General features: G+C 47.0%; 1 protein-coding gene across 5 annotated transcripts in view; it reads right to left on the bottom strand.

The window, feature by feature from the left end:
- Positions 1-17751, bottom strand: part of XPOT (exportin for tRNA) — a 324394-nt gene that overhangs the window by 13307 nt on the left and 293336 nt on the right. For all 5 annotated transcript variants that reach the window (XR_004540576.1, XM_033957684.1, XM_033957683.1 and 2 more), the window contains one exon: positions 8299-8355. Coding sequence is in view for 4 of the 5 variants with exons in the window: in XM_033957684.1 (XP_033813575.1) it covers positions 8299-8355 (57 nt within the window). In the remaining variant the exon portion in view is untranslated. The remainder of the gene's footprint in view (positions 1-8298; positions 8356-17751) is intronic.

A 17751-nucleotide genomic window follows, 5' to 3' on the forward strand; every position in this document is an offset into this window, starting at 1 on the left:
AACACTCAGTAATCTCTTGATATTGACCAAGCTTCTCCTTTTCCATTTCCTATCTTTTCTCACCTTCTTCCCCCATTTCCCCTCCATGTCATATGTATCCTTTTCTCTCATTACACTGTAAATCGTCTTGAGCCTGTACAGGTATGCACAACGCACAAATACTAGATTAGATTAGAATGAGTCCTTTGGGGAACTGGGGATGTCAGAAGGGTGAAGATAAAAGTGTAACTCAGGTTGGGGTGGTTCTGGAAGGGCAAGGTTCGAAGATTGTAGACCAAGCGTGAGCTGCTGTTTTTTTAATAGTGGTCCTAAGACTTATTACATGCAATGCCCAGGGACTTAATAGCCTGTTTAGGAGGCAGTTGCTCTTTAAGGAGGCCTTAAGGCTTTGGGACTCAATCCTTTTCATGCAGGAGACCCACTTACTCTGTAAACATGAACATTTGGTAAGGCATGCGAACTTCCTGAGTGGCTATATGGCTTTCAATTATAAAGGAGGGTAAAAAACTAAAGGTGTGGATATCTGGTTAGCAAAATTTCTTATGCATGAGGTGCATAAGGTCATACAAGATCCAGAGGGCAGATACCTTCTGCTTTGGGTATCTTTTGGTACCAAAATTTTTACTTTTCTTAATATCTATGCCCCTAATGAAAGTCAAGGCTCCTTCCATCAAAAATTAGACATCCTCTTACAAAAACATTTAGATGGTAAACTCCTGCTGGGGGGAGACTTTAAACTTACCCTGGATTCCGCTTTGGACAATTCTGCCTCTGTGGTCCATTATACAGATAAGAATCGCAAGCAGCTTCATTCTCTTGTTCTCCATTGGGGCCTATGTGATCATTGGAAACTTAAGACATTCCTGTTCCCATGGTTATACATTTCAGTCACGGGTACATGATACAAGTTCTAGAATTGATTTCTGGCTAGGGGACGGGTTGCTAAACTCCTGGTTGATAATCATGACCCTATGGAGCTACCGTTGCGGATACCAGGGGAGACATCTCCCAGGCCCCCCTGGAGATTCTTGGATGCCTTGCTCACTGAGCCAAAACACACAGAACAGCTGACCCCGGGAACTACAGGCCGGTGAGCCTGACTTCAATTATAGGGAAGATGGTGGAAGCTATGATCAAAGACGGCATTTGCGAGCACATCGAGAGAAATGGCCTACTGAGAACAAGCCAGCACGGATTCTGTAAGGGAAGGTCATGCTTAACGAACCTTCTGTACTTCTTTGAGGGAATAAGCAGTCGGGTGGACAATGGGGAACCCATAGACATCATTTACCTCGATTTTCAAAAGGCTTTCGACAAGGTGCCACATGAAAGGCTGCTTAGGAAGCTGTGGAACCACGGGGTGGGAGGGGATGTGCACAGATGGATCAAGCACTGGTTGTCGGGTAGACTGCAGAGGGTCGGAGTGAAGGGCCAATATTCTGACTGGCGGGGAGTCACGAGCGGTGTGCCACAGGGATCGGTGCTGGGGCCGTTACTCTTCAACATATTTATCAATGACCTGGAAAAGGAGGCAAAGTGCGAGGTTATAAAATTTGCAGACGATACCAAACTGTGCGGTAGAGTTAGGTCCAGGGACCTAGTGTGAGGACCTGCAAAGGGACCTGGACAAGCTGGAAGACTGGGCAAACAAATGGCAAATGCGCTTTAACGTGGAAAAATGCAAGGTCATGCATATAGGGAAAAAGAACCCATTGTTCAACTACAAATTGGGGGGGGGCATTGTTGGGAGACAGCAGACTTGAGAGAGACTTGGGTGTGCTGGTGGATGCATCACTGAAGCCATCTGCACAGTGCGCAGCAGCCTCGAAAAAAGCCAACAGGATGCTGGGCATCATAAAGAGGGGCATAATAACCAGGACGCGGGAAGTCATCATGCCATTGTATCGAGCGATGGTGCGTCCACATCTGGAATACTGCGTTCAGTATTGGTCGCCACACCTCAAGAAGGACATGGCGGTACTTGAGAGAGTCCAAAGGAGAGCAACGAAACTGGTAAAAGGGCTGGAACACTGCCCATATGCCGAGAGGTTGGATAGGCTGGGGCTCTTCTCTCTGGAAAAGAGGAGGCTCAGGGGAGATATGATAGAGACCTTCAAGATCATGAGGGGCATAGAGAGGGTGGATAGGGACAGATTCTTCAGACTGAAGGGGACAACAGGTACGAGGGGGCATTCGGAGAAACTGAAGGGAGATAGGTTCAAAACAAATGCAAGGAAGTTTTTTTCACCCAAAGGGTCGTGGACACTTGGAATGTGCTACCGGAGGAAGTGATCAGGCAGAGTACAGTACAGGGATTCAAACAGGGATTGGACGGATTCCTGAGGGATAAAGGGATCGTGGGATACTGAGAGAGGTGCTGGGATGTAATACAAGTATAGAAAACTAACCAGGTAATACGTATGGAAACCCAACCAAGTCGTGAATGTGCAAGACCGGAGGATTAGGACTTCGATGGGAAGATAGGACTTCAATGGGAAACCAAGGTGGCAAGGGGGCCCCTTCTGGTTATTCAGACAGGTCGTGACCTGTTTGGGCCGCCGCGAGAGCGGACTGCTGGGCAGGATGGACCTATGGTCTGACCCGGCAGAGGCACTGCTTATGTTCTTATGTTCTTAATGATTTACAGGAATATTTGAATATAAATGACCAAGATGGGGTATCGCCTCGGACTCTCTGGAAAGCTGGAAAAGCTGTAATGAGGGGCAAAATTATCGCCCTTCAAGTCTTTACTCATAAAACCCAGGTAGAAAGAGAGAACACATAAATACATACATGACAATCAATGGACTGCAACTTACAAGAACAAAAGGAATAGAGGGGAAGAACTACAACTCCAATCCCACTCACAACTAACATGTATTGCTCTTTCTTGCTTCAACAGGTTAGCAACAGCTATTCATACATGCTGCCTGTTGCTAACCTGGAAGCCTCTTCTTTGTCACGTCCTGCCCGGGCAGGGGTTTAGGAAGTTCTGACAGTGGGTGGGACGTGGCAGAGGAGAGGCTTCTGGGTAGGCAGCATGCATGAATCACTGCCACTAATCTGTTGAAGTGAGAGAATAGTTGAGAGGCAGGGATCGTGGGAGCTCAGCCTGCTCCCTGAGGGAGCAAAATTAATTGCAGAGGTGGCAGCAATTACAGTAATGGCTCCACCAGGGAGCTGAAGAGGTAAGAGGGTGGGAGACCCACATGGCACCACATACCCCCCACCAGCGGTTCGCATACCCATTGGGTATTTTATTGTTCAGACCGTTGGCACAGTCTTTGGTCTTGAGTAAGTTGGACTATTGTAATACTGTTTACTCTATTTTTTTTGCTCCATAAGACGCACCTGATCATAAGATGCACCCTAGATTTAGAGGAGGAAAACAAGAAAAAAAAAAACCCCATTCCCTGAACCCTATTCTCCCTGCCAGGCTCTGCACCCAACCCTACATTCCTTACCAGGCTCTGCACCTTGTCCCCCCCTCTGGTGGTCTAGTGGTAGGCTGGGACAGGGCAGGCTGGCCTAGTGGCTGGCAGGCAGGTCCCATACCCCCATGTACCCACCAGTACTTTAAATCATCCCCCACATGTACCCCCCAGTATCTTAAATCATCCCCATACACCCACGTATCCCCCCAGTACCTTAAATCATCCCCCATACCCTTTTAAATAACCCCATACCTTTTAAATCATACCCCCCCGGGAGCAGTTACCGGACTGGAGGAGAGCTGTGGGTGACCTGTTTGCTGGTCCCGGATTCCGGCAGCAGCGGCTTCCCTTCCCGACTGGCGGTGCAGTCAGGCATCTACAGGGACGGACCCCTGACGTCACTGGGTCCGTCTCCAACATCTTAAAAGGCAGCCGCTGTTGCGGTAATACTGGGAGCAGTTACCGGACTGGAGGAGAGCTGTGGGTGACCTGTTTGCTGATCCCGGATTCCGGCAGCGGCGGCTTCCCTTCCCGACTGGCGGTGCAGTCAGGCATCTACAGGGACGGACCCCTGACGTCACTGGGTCCGTCTCCAACATCTTAAAAGGCAGCCGCTGTTGCGGTTGCGGCCGCAGGGCGTGGCCAAAGGGGCGTGCCCTTAGGAGCCACGTGGAGTCCGGGAGCCGGTAGTGGGCAACTTTTATTTTGGGGTACATAGACCCGGTGCGGATTCTGCTCCCTATTATTGGATCTAAGATGTTCATTCCATGTCTGCTGTAGTGAGGACGCCGCTAAAGTTTTTCTTTTTTTTAAAATGCCGAAAAGACGAGGAAGGAACACCGGAGGAGCCTCCCGGCGACCCTTAACTCCAGTGGTTACTATTGATGACTTTCTCCGACGCCTACAACGGGAACAAGAAGGGTCGGGGGCTAGCTCATTGGGGACACCGCCGGAGAGTAGTGCAGTGGGTTCCCCTGAGCATGATATCACTCTTAGCCCCGACGTCAGGACGCCACCCCTTCAACCGACGCCGCAAGCTGCCAGCTCCCCACGGGACAAGAATCCACCTGAGGAGGTGGTTTTTTCATTGTCCACAGAGGCTAGTATGGAGGGCTCGCCGAATATGACAATGCAGAGTGGAAGGATCTCTCTGCAAGGACTTGCGACCGGGTCAACAGAGGTTGGAGGAATACAAGACGGCACTGAGGTAAAGCTAATTTCAGAACATTTAGATACTACACCATTACAACTTTTTTCACCTACAAAACCTCCTACAGTCACACTTGAAGCATTATGGGACTTGGTAGTGAATTTGGGGAATTCCTTAAATCCTCAAATAAAAAGTTTGGATAAAGAATTAAAAGAACAAAAGGAAGAAATAAAAGTTTTAAAGCAGGATATGTCACAATTTAAAACAGAGACACAAAATACAAATAAGGAGTTAATGCTATTGAAACAAAATCAAGATATGCTGGTTAAAGATAATATATTACTCAGGAAGAAGTTAGAAGTGCAGAAAAATAATGGTCGAATAAATAATTTGAGATTTATAAATTTTCCAAAGATCCTGTCAACTTCTCCTAGAGAAATGGTGAAAAGATATTTTATGGAAATTTTGGAAATTCCTGAAAATTCCTTACCTCCTCTTACAAGAGTGTATTACCTACCTGCTAAGCCCCAATTTAAAGAAGAAGGAAAAAAAAAAAAAAATTGAGGAACCCCGGGAGAGGTCATTGGACATTTCGGCAATACTGGAACAATCAGATAGAGAAATGGTTGTTCCAGCTACTCTCTTGTTGTCTGTTGCTTTGGCTCCAGACAAGGATTGGATATTAAAACTTTTCTTTAAAAATAGATCCAAAGACTTCCTGGGGCAGTATATTCAGATTTTCCCTGATGTCTCTAGAGAGACTCAAAAAAGAAGGAAAGAATTTTTAATTCTAAAACCTGGAGTGACTCAAATAGGGGGTATTTTCTTTTTGAGATATCCATGTAAATGTGTAGTTAGATATTTATCATTGAAGTATATATTTACAGAGCCATCTCAACTGATTAGCTTTCTCTCAATGAAACGTCTTGAAAAAGGAATAACAACGTCCATGGAAAGTTAGCTCCCTGCACTTTAGTCAGATAAGGATTTTTCTTATTTAATTAATTTGAATTATATATGTTCTACTCTTAAACGTGGATCCAATAATATTGAGGACTAGTGAGAGATCAGCTAGATTAGTATATCTTTGTAGTAAATATTAATTTTGGAAATTTTTGTTTAATATGTTGTTTGATCTCACTTTACTGTACAAGATGTATATGCTTGGAAATATTGTAAAATTTTATAAATAAATAAAAAAAAAAAAAAAAAAAAAATCATACCCCCTATGTACCTTTTTTTTTAACCCTGTACCTTTTATTTAAAAAAAAGATTTTATTGGCACCATTTTTCGTTTTCAACCCAGAGCATGCAACCCTCTCCCCCCCAACTCCCAGAAACAAATGCAATGAAGCCCAATGTAAAAGACCCAATGCCAAAAATACAGAAAACAAAGAAGACCTCAAACCAATCCCCCCAATTCACTCTTTCAGAGAAACAATACAAAATATCCATCCAATAAATATGAAACATCAAGAATAGCCTAACCCCGCCACCTCCCAAAGTCCCTCCCTACCCCCAAATCCCCCTCCAATTGCATTGTAGGAAACAAAGGAATTAGAGAAAAACAGAGGAAGAAAGAGAAATGAGAGAAACAAAGAAAGAACCCCCCCCCCAAAAAAAAAAAAAACCAAAACACAGCAAGCAAGGCGGATGAGACTATCCCGTACCTTTTAAAAGTCTTCCTTCCCTCCCTTGACGGCTCCGTACTATTTCAGGGCAGTAGGCGCACGAGTCAGGAGTACGGAGGTCAGGACTAAGCTTTCTGCACTCCCGCTTGGGCCCGTGCAGTTTTCTGAATGGCTGCTGGCAGTTCTCGCGACTCCCGCGAGAACTGCTGCCAGCCATTCAGAATGTGGCACGGGCCCAAGTGGAAGCACGGGTACTGCAGAAGGGTCTTGTCAAAATCCCATTCTCTTATGGAGCATTTTGAGAACAAGTAAAATGAGAACCAGCAATAAAATGACACCCCCACTTCGGTTACATCTTGCAATGCCGCCATGACTACCCCACCACTTCTAAGAAAGTAACATTTTCTATATACAATATACTGTATTGGCCACTGTTATCATGCTCCATTTTGGTGTGCATTTTTGGGAAAACAAAATTTGGTTTAATTTCTTTAGGTCCCACTTTTGTCATTCCATGACTGAAGAAGGGTAAAGGGTTCATTTTCAAAAAAGACAAATGTCCAAAAGAAAGCATAAACTGGCACTTGGATGTCTTATTAGTCAAAACATCCAAGTGGCCTTTTTCTGCATCATTTACTAAGTCACTATGTAGATAGAGGGTGGGCCATATGTCTTTATCTGTGTCATTTACTAAGTCACTATGTAGATAGAGGGTGGGCTGTATTGACTGTTAGGGAAAACTACCAAAGGTAAAAACCTAATCTTCCATTCTGTTATGTCCCTTCCAAAGTTAATATGATAGGGGATAGGCAACATCTAGGGTGGGAGAGAAGAGCCTGCCTGCATCTTTCTGGTAATTTTGTGCCCAGTGTGTCTAAATCTTAAGGGGGTGTTATAGAGGCATGTTTTGGGCAGGCTTAGGGATAATCAAATTTTTAACAAACTGACCAGATAACCACTGGAGGGATTAAGGCATGACCTCCCTTAACTCCCTCCAGTAGTCATCGATCCCCTCTCACCACCCAAAGATGTGAATCCCCTCTTCCCTAGTACATTCCAGCTTGAATTCCAGCTTCAGATGTCCATAAAGACAGCTGAGTACAGCAAAGCAGAGGGGCACTTCAGGGGGTATTACAGTGTATGTCACATTAAAATGTCCCAGGTACACGTCACTATAACCTGTTTATATTGTTCGGTGAATCCTCCAAAACCCACCCAAAATCTACTATATCTACATAAAGATGACACCTGCAAGCATAAGGGCTACGGTACAGGTGGGTACAGTAAGTTTCGGGTGGATTTTGGAAGGCTCACCATACAATATAAGCAGGTAATAGTGGCATATGTACCTGAGACTTTTTAATGTGACATTCACTATAGTACCCCCTAGAGTGCCTCTCTGCTCTGCTGTGCTCATCTGTCTGTGGCCAGTTTGCTAAGAATGCTGGCTGCTTGGATGTCCCAATAGCTTGTTTTTGTGCATTTTTCATTTGGACATCTTTGTATTCAAAAATGGCCAAAAAAGATAAGACTTACTAAGGGCTAAAATGTCACAGACATCCTATTGAATATGTCCCTCTGTGTGTATATAAAAGTTAACGAGTCCTGTCCATTGAGAAGGTTATGTTCATTTCTATGTTATGTACTCTATTGGGGGCAGAAAGAGATAGTTAATTTCTTTTTATCTCTGGGAGAAAGAAAAAAGAAGGCAAAATCAGTTTGCTCAAATAAGGATAAAACTGACAATGTATATTCAAACTTGTTTATTCCAACCTGTGCAATATGTGGCAGAAAAGGCAGCACGTGTTGAGTTGATGCTGCAAGAGACCTGTTGTCTCTTAGAGAAAGTGTCCCTCTAGTTCTGGGGCTGACGGGATTCTTGTGTGTAAGAGGGTAAAACAAAATAAAAGGAACCCTCAAAACTTATAAAGTATAAGTTTTTTGAAAAGCTGATCTGGATTAGCTATCTCACATTACAGTATTATTAATACAGTGATAGATATGTGATTCATAAATGTACTAGATAAATACAAAGAAAAAAGGTCTAACATGCATTTCAGAAAAAGAAAAAAAAACTCCTTACCTTTAAATAATTTCTAAATACTTTAGAATCGGGCTGCTGAAGCGCCTGACAGAATTCCTATTGTGAAAAAAGGGATACAAATTTGTTAACAAGTGGTTTAAGTCTAACAGATGAAGTTTTACTGTTATATTTTAAAGGGGTCATTTTCTAAATTTAGTGTGCATCAACACTGCTGGCACATGTTATCTGCTGCAGGTCCATTATATTCATATGGGCTCCACAGCAGACAGTAAGCACTGAATGTTAGTAAATGATTCCTTTAAAATAAACATAGGCTAAATCTCAAAAAATTTAATTTCCCCCAAATATGTTAGATATATTAAAAGTTGATATGTACGATATGTTGATATGTATTATACTGTATTGTAGACTTCCGGCAGAAGCATGGGGCTGTGAGGTTGGGTGCTTTGCAGCTCCAATACGCCCGCCACAGCTCATTTTTTTTTTTTTTAAGTTCAATCATTTTTATTAATATTTTAATGTATACATACATCTAAAGCATGAATGACGGTATCTTTGACAGTGGTAACAAAAAGCATATACATTGACATTCATGCTACAATATAATATCAAGTAATAGTGATATAACCACAGCTCATTTTTATTAATCCGTGCAATTGCCCGGACACCGCTCCCCCGGCTATGGGGTCTTCGTGATCGGACCTCGGGACGGTTTTCCTGCGGGTGGCAGAGGGATGGCCGTTAAGATGCCGGCGAAGAGCCGTGAGCGGGGGAAGCCGCTGGACACCAAGATGGCGGCGCCCGCGGCTCCTGCCTCGCCGGAGTCCCCCAGCTCACTTTGGATCGCGGAGGTGTTGGCGGAGGTGCAGGCCGCGCTGGAGGGAACGCTCGGCGCCAAACTACAAAGGATCCTTGATAAATTGGACTCTATGGACCAGCGTTTTGCTTCCCTCACTTCCGAGGTCCGGGACCCCCAGCAGCGGGTCAGCAATGCGGAGGATTCGGTTCACCAGCTGGCTCAGGAGCAGGGGGTGCAGGCTACCTCTCTGGCAGCGCTGAGGGCCAAGGTGGAGGACCTTGAAAACCGGTCCCGCCGGAACAACTTGCGGTTCGTCAGCCTGCCGGAGAATATTGCGGAGAGTGACCTGGGGGATGTCTTGGAGCACTGGCTGACGAAGTCCCTGGCTTTCCCGCAAAAATTTGGTCCCCTGCATATTGAACAAGCTCATCGTTTGGGGCGGCGGAGAGACGGTGCGGAACGTCCATGAGTGGTGATCTGCCGGATTTTGAATTACCGGCATAAGATGGAGGTGCTTCGAGCTTTGCGGCAGGGGAAGAAGCTGCAATATAACAATACCTCCATTCTCTGTTTTCAAGACTACTCTGCGGAGGTTTCCCAGGCTCGCTACAAGTTCTCTCCACTTTGCTCTGCACTGGTTCGCCGCCATATTCCTTTTTCTTTGCAGTACCCGGCACACTTGCGGGTGATGTTCTCTGGCACAGCTCACCACTTTGACTCTCCTGAGGCCGCTCAGAGATTTGTGGATGAACATCTTCCTGCTGCCTCCTCCTAGGCTTTGTTGACCTTGCTGATGCTTTGTTGGGGATCCCCTCAGCTCTGGCCTTTGGGTCTTGTGCTTACAGTGACGCCTCCGTGGACCATCTTCTCTGCGTCCCTTTGGACTTCTGTTGGACTTGCTTTGGCCTCCTTTGGGGCGCGAGCTCAGTGTTGTTGGGGTGCTTTTGCTATCTCCTGGTGTGGGAGGGTGGGAGTGCGTGTGTGGTTTTGGTGGATTGTTGATTGGAGGTTCATTTTGTTTAGGTGAGCTGGTGGGTGTGTGTGGATGAGCTGAGTGTTGAGTGTCGGGGGGGGGGTTGGTGTCTGGATATCCTGCTGATCCTGTGGTGGGCGTATCTTGCTTTCTGGAAGTGGCAACCATTGGGTTGTGGTATGGCTGGTGGGTAGGGGGGAAGAGGGGTGGCTGGGGAGGGTGGGGGTTTTTTGGGAGGGAGAGGGGTGGGTTTTTTGGGGGCTGGGGTATTCCTAGGTTCAGACCGGTGGGGGTAAGGAGGGCTTCTTGGTGGTTGATATGGCTGGGGGGGTGGTGGCTGGGACACTCCTCTGGTTCTACTCAAAGGGTTCTATTGTACTTGCTATTTTCTTTCTATCTTGTTTTTCCTGGAACATAAACTGATCTCTTGGAATGTGGGGGGTATTCATTCCCCACTCAAACATTTTAAAATTTTACAGCAGCTTAATCGGAGGCGAGCTTCCTTGGCTTTTCTACAGGAAACTCGGTTAACCTCTGTGGAACATGCTAAGCTCTGTACATGGTGGGTAGGTGACCATCTGGAGGCTCCGGCTCTGGGGGGGAAGGGAGGGGTCGTGATTTTCTTTCGTAAGGGCCTTCCGCTGCAGACTCATAGGGTTCTCAAGGATCCTGAGGGCCGTTATTTGATCGCTTCGGTTACTCTTAACAATAAACCCCTGCTTTTATGCAACATTTACGCTCCTAATAATCCCTCTGCCAAATTTTTTAGGAAACTGCGTACTCTTTTGTTACAATTTGGTGATATTCCCTTGTTGCTTGGGGGGGATTTTAATGAGGTTCCGGATCTGCGGCTGGATCGCTCTTCCTCAGCGGGAAGGGAGGCCCACAAGACTTGTACGGGGGCTCAGCTTTTGGCTTCTTCCCTTGATTTGTTGGATGTTTGGCGGGTTTTGCACCCGGTGGAACGGGATTATTCCCACCTTTCTAGGGCCCATGGCACACTTTCTAGGATTGATCTGATTCTTTTGTCCAGGGAATTGCTTTCGGTGGTTCAGGACGCAGTGCTTGGCCCCATTGAGATATTCGATCACGCGTGGGTGGGCCTGGACTGGCAGTGGGGGCCCTCTAGAGGGGTTGGCGCCCGGTGGGTATTCCCTTGTCATTTGTACCGGAACGCTCGTTTTCACGATTTTCTGTTGCGTAAGTGGGGGGATTTTCAAAGTACCAATCAGGAGTATAGAGAGGATCCCATTCTTTATTGGGAAACGGCGAAGGCCGTATTACGCGGGGAGATCTTGGCATTTGCGGCCCACGAAACTAAACTGCGTCACTGGGCAGTTTTGGCGCTGGAGTGTTGGGTTTTGCTTTTGCGGAGACGCTATGCTGGTAGTGTCTCTTTGGGGCTCCGGACGCAGCTTTTAGAGGCGCAGCAGGAATTGAATGAACTTCTGCATCGATGAGCGCTGCACTCTCGGGATCATTATAAGTTCCAATTATTTCGGTTTGCCAATAAGAGTAGCCGGCTGTTGGCTCGGTTGGCCCGCTCTCATCGTGGGGTGTCCGATGTGGCAGCGTTGAGAAATTCACGGGGTGTTCTCCATCATAAGCCTGAGGATGTTAGCCGTATTTTGCGTGACTTTTTCGCCGCTTTGTATGATTCGCCTGGCCCGGACCTCCTTGATGGTAAGGTCTATTTGGACAGTTTGGATTTGCCTCGCCTATCGATCAGTGACTCGGATATGTTGGAATGTCCTCTTACTGCTAAGGAGGTGGAGAGTGTGATTCGTGCGAGCACGTTAGGCAAGGCACCGGGGCCCGATGGTTTTCGTGGGGAGTTTTACAAGTTGCTCGTTTCCGAGATTGCCCCGGTTTTGTCCGAGATTTTTAATTTGAGCGTAGCTAAGGGTTTTTTGCCCCGTTATTTGAATCTTACATAGAAACATAGAAACATAGAAGATGACGGCAGAAAAGGGCTATAGCCCATCAAGTCTGCCCACCGTACTGTCCCTTCCTCTTAAGTCTATACCCAGTGACTATTTAGTCAGATTGACTCTCTTATGGATCCCCTCTTCCCTCCTCTGACCCTCGTAGGGATCCCCTCTTTCCTCCTCTGACCCTCGTAGGGATCCCACATATGTATCCCATTTATTCTTGAAGTCCAACACGCTATTGGCCTCGATCACCTGCGCTGGAAGCTCATTCCAACGGTCAACCACTCTTTCTGTGAAGAAGTACTTCCTTATTTCGCCACGAAATTTCCCGCCCCTGAGTTTGAGCGGATGCCCTCTGGTGGCAGAAGGTCCTCTGAGAATGAAGATATCATCTTCCACCTCGATACGTCCTGTGATGTATTTAAATGTCTCAATCATGTCTCCTCTCTCCCTACGTTCCTCTAGAGTGTAAAGCTGTAGTTTGTTTAGTCTCTCCTCATATGAGAGACCTTTGAGACCCAAGATCCTCCTGGTGGCCATCCGTTGAACCGACTCGATTCTGAGCACATCTTTACGGTAATGAGGTCTCCAGAATTGTACACAGTATTCCAGATGAGGTCTCACCATGGTTCTGAACAATGGCATTATGACTTCAGGCTTCTTGCTGACAAAGCTTCTACTGATACATCCCAACATTTGCCTTGCTTTAGATGAAGCCCTCTCCACTTGATTGGCAGTTTTCATGTCTGCACTGATGATTACTCCTAGGTCTCGTTCCGCCGAAGTACTAGTTAAAGTTTCCCCATTCAAGGTGTATTTTCTGCATGGATTACCGTTACCGAGGTGCATAACCTTACATTTCCCAGCGTTGAAGCTCAGTTGCCAGGTCGAGGACCATCTTTCCAATGTAAGCAGGTCCTGTGTCATACTATCCTGTAAATTACATTCACTTACTGTATTGCATAGTTTAGCATCATCGGCGAATAATGTTATTTTACCCTGAAGCCCCTGAGTCAGATCCCCGATGAATATGTTGAAAAGGAGTGGGCCCAGGACTGAACCCTGCGGTACTCCGCTGGTCACCTCTGATGTTTTAGAGAGGGTACCGTTAACCATTACCCTTTGAAGTCTTCCGCTTAGCCAATCCTTGACCCAAGTAGTGAGTGTTTCTCCTAACCCCATCGATTTCATTTTGTTCAACAGCCTGCGGTGTGGGACGCTATCAAATGCTTTACTGAAATCCAGGTACACGATGTCCATAGACTCTCCCAAGTCTAGCTTCCTTGTCACCCAGTCAAAGAAGCTGATGAGATTGGATTGGCAGGACCTACCCTTGGTGAATCCATGTTGATTGGGATCCTGTAGATTTCCCTCATACAGGATCGTGTCTATTTTGCGTTTAATTAAAGTTTCCATGAGTTTACACACTATTGATGTGAGACTCACCGGTCTGTAATTCGCAGCCTCTGCCCTGCAACCCTTTTTGTGCAGAGGAATGACGTTGGCTGTTTTCCAATCCAAGGGTACTCTCCCCGTGTTTAGGGAGAGATTGAAGAGTGCGGCTAGTGGGATCGCCAGGACATCGCACAACTCTTTGAGCACTCTTGGGTGCAGATTGTCTGGACCCATGGCTTTATTTACCTTTAGTCTTGCCAGTTCGCTGTAAACTTCACCAGGTGTGAATTCAAAATTCTGAAACGGGTCGTCCGCATTTGACTTAGCCTCTAACCGAGGACCATGTCCTGGTGCCTCGCAAGTGAAGACCGAGCAGAAATATTCGTTCAGTAGTTCAGCTTTATCTGAATCTGCTTCCACGTAATTCCCATCCGGTTTGTTAAGGCGTATTATCCCGTCTGTGTTCTTTTTCCTATCACTAATATACCTGAAGAAGGATTTGTCCCTCTTCTTAATGTTCTTTGCTAGAGTTTCTTCCACACGAAGTTTGGCCTCCCTAATTGCTGTTTTGGCCGCTGTAGATCTGGTCCTATATTCCATGATAGCTTCTCTTGTTTCCGTATGCTTGTAGGAAAGAAATGCTTTTTTCTTCTCCTTAACAAGGTGCGAGATCTCTGCGGTGAACCATTGGGGTTTATTGTTTCTTTGTCGTTTATTTACCGATTTTATGTAGCGGCTAGTTGCTTCATGTATGGTTGATTTCAGTGTTAACCACTTAGCTTCTACATCATCAGTCTCCACTTGGTCCTGCAGCGTCCGATGGACGAAATCTCCCATGCGTGCGAAGTCTGTGCCGCGGAAATTGAGTACTTTTGTTTTCGTGTGTGATCTAGGGAAGCCCTTCCTAAGATTAAACCATACTGTGTTGTGGTCGCTGGAGGCTAACGTATCTCCTACTGAGACCTCTGAGACGCTTTCCCCATTGGTGAGTACCAGATCTGCGATCTTGCGCAGATTCCCAAGCCGGATCGGGATCCGGTTTTGCCGGAATCCTATCGACCCATTTCCTTGCTGAATTTTGAGACGAAATTGATGGCTAAAGTGCTGGCCAATCGTTTGGCCCGGGTGCTGCCTTCTCTGGTGTCTGACCAGCAGGTGGGCTTTGTGCGTGCTCGCCCGGTGTCAAAAAACATTCGTCGTATTCTGTTGGCTTTGGAGAAAGCTGGCGTGGAGGGTACCCCCGCCCTACTTATTAGTTTTGATGCTGAAAAGGCCTTTGACCGAGTGGGGTGGGGGTTCCTCTTTGCTGTGCTTCGTGCGTATGGGTTTGGCCCTTTCTTTTTTAATGCTCTTCAGGCGCTGTATAGTAATCCAGCGGCGCAGATCTCGGTGAACGGGGGCCTTTCGGCCCCCTTTCCAATTCGGAGGGGTACCCGCCAGGGCTGCCCTCTATCACCCTTGCTTTTTGCTCTTTATTTGGATCCGTTGATTCGGGAGCTGCAATCTAATGTGGACATCTGTGGCCTTCAATTGGGTGCCACTCATTTTAAGGTGGCCGCTTTTGCTGATGATCTTTTGGTTTTTCTGTCTGATCCGCACCGTTCCTTGTCTACTCTCTTGGAGAGTGTTCGGGAATTTGGGGACTTTTCGGGGTTTGCACTGAATCTGACTAAGTCTGAGGCGTTGGCCTCTTCGGCGGGGCTCCGGGAGTCTTGGGGAGGGACTTTTCCATTGAAATGGGCTGATTCTTCCTTTCGCTATTTGGGAATCCAGCTCTCTATGGATGTGCGGGAACTTTATAGGTTGAACGTTACGCGTCTCTTGTCTTCTATGGGATCGGTTCTGGCTGCTTAGTGTGATTTGCCGCTCTCCTTGATGGGGAGAGTGCATCTCTTTCGGATGGTGCTATTTCCTAAATGGTTGTACGTTCTGCAGACGCTTCCCTTATGTCTTTTGCAACGGGACATTCGGACTTTTTACTCTTTGCTCTCGCGGTTTTGTTGGGGGGGCCGGAAGCCTAAGTTGAGGTGGCACTTAATGGTGGGCTCATGGGACCGGGGAAGCTTTGGAGTGCCGAATCTCATGTTATATAACTGGGCTTGTCTTTTGCAGCATATTCGAGATTGGGCTTTGGGTACCGCTCTATATACAGACATCTCCTTCGAGCGTGATTATTTTTATCCTGCTCACCTCTTGTCTCTTCTTCACGCTCGGATGGTGGAGGTGCCTGCTCCTGGTAGACGTAGTGTCTTGTTTCGTCCTCTTTGGGCGGTGTGGCGGCGGATTCTTCCCCTGTGGCATCAGGACTCCCAGGTTAATGTGTTGTTGCCTCTGGCCGGTAATCTTTCCTTCCCTCCGGGGTTGGTGCCTTCAGTTTTTGGTAGATGGCGGGCTAAGGGCTGTGAATTCCTTTTTCAGGTCTTGCGGGATGACAGGGAGGTGAAGTCCTGCGCTGATTTGCAGCATGGGGGTCTTCCCTCTCTTGGTCTTGCTTACGCACATTGTCAGTTGCAGCACTATGTGCGCTCGCTTCCTAGAGATTCCCTCTCATTGTCCTTTGGGATGCAGTTTAGAGCTTTTTTGGAGGGAGGGGAGGATCCGGAACCTCAGATCTCAGTTTTTTTTTTTCAAAGGCGGCTTGCAGCCCTGGGGCCTCCTCATGATTTTTCCTCTGTCTTGGAGGCTTGGCGGAGGGATGTGGGGAGGGAGCTTGGGGCGGATTGGTTGCTCCGCGCTATACGCCGGGTTCCGGCCTTAGTATATAATGCGGAGCTGCGTGAGTGCCATTACAGGACCCTGTTGCGGGCCTATTCCTCCCAGAGCCGGGCCTTCTATATGGGCTGTGTGGATACCCAGTTTTGTCTCACCTGTAACACTGAAGTGAATTCTTACTTTCATGGCTTTTGGAGTTGTGAGAGTATTCAGGGTTTTTGGGGGGCTCTGGCCTCCTTCCTTCAGGGCCTTCTTCAGGTTCCTGTCCCTCTATCTGTCTTTCACATGCTGTTTGCTCACTTCCCTGCATTTTCTGTTTTTTCTTCTGCTGAAAATTTGTTTTTGAGCAAATGTTATATTTTAGGGAAGAAGTGTATCTTGAACCATTGGCTGGCCGATGTTCCTCCCTCCTTTTGGTATTGGAGGAACAAACTACATGAGCTGATGTGCTGGGAGGCCCGGCTGGCTTGTTCCTCTCGTCGTAAGAGTAGTGACTTTATTCACACTTGGTCTCCTTATTTGGACAGTTTGCCGCCACGGAGTCGTAGTCGAATTGTGAACGGATTGCAACTGTATTCTGCTCCACCTATCTGACCTGGGATTCTTTTCTGTTGGGGTAGGGGGAAAGAGGGGTTTGGGGGGAGGGGGGTACGGGCCTGTTGGGGGGGTGTTTGGGTCTCTTTGCTCCCTGAGAGGACATCAGAGTCCAGTCCTCTTTGGGGGGGAGGTGGCCCTCCTTTGACTGTTATTGGAAATGTTACAATCCTTATCTGTGTTCTGTGGTTGTGAGTTGTTATTCTCTTTACCAATAAAAAAAGTTTCATAATAATACTGTATTGTATAAACATTTGGAAAATAAATTGTGAGAACAACCTTAATGGAATATTAGTAACCTGCCCCTGATGGGAAGGTTGGGTGGTAGAGAAAAGGCGATGCTGGTTATTTTGTCTAGGAAAGAGTCAAATGGACTGCTGCTGTTTTGACTGGGACTGAGCCTGTGATTTCGGAGGCTTCTGCTGCTTTGAATTTGAATACTGGTTAGTAGATCTATAAGTTGATGCAGTAGGTTGGATAAAACAACGCTTAGGGCCTCTTCTATCAAATTGCGCTAGCAGTTTGTAGCACGGTGAGCCACGCTGAATGGCTTGCGCTGCTCCCAACGCTCATAGAGTTCCTAAGAGCGTTGGGAGCAGCGCAGGCCATTCAGAATGGCTCTCTGCACTAAAAACTGCTAGTGCAGTTTGATAGATGAGGCCCTTAGTATTATATGAGGGTTCTTCAAAACATTTCAGCACTTTCATATTTTTGCAGAAGTGGTAAGGAGAGTTGCTGATGTGACGAAGGTCAGCTGTGGAGAGATCGATATTCAGCTAGCCGGGGTGAGAGTGGGGCACTGTGAGCGTTGACGGAGGAGGCAGCTCCTGTTAAAAGCCATGGAGACCAATGACAACGGAGCCGGAGACAGGGGTTACGGAAGCCCCTACTGATGTAGCATACAGCCGGCAAATCAGTCCTGTCAAAGGCAGCTAACTGAAGAGTCCTCATTCTCTCTTTGACCTGCTGCCTTTGGCCGTTGGGCCCCTCCTGCCTCTGTGAACTTCTTCAGTTATCCTGCCTTTGGCTGCTCCTGGACCTGGGCAGTGGAGCCTTCCCTTGCTATCATGATTGCAGAAGTTGTCCTG

The sequence above is a fragment of the Geotrypetes seraphini genome, chromosome 9, assembly GCF_902459505.1.
Source record: "Geotrypetes seraphini chromosome 9, aGeoSer1.1, whole genome shotgun sequence".
In the NCBI taxonomy this organism is placed as follows: Eukaryota; Metazoa; Chordata; class Amphibia; order Gymnophiona; family Dermophiidae; genus Geotrypetes; species Geotrypetes seraphini.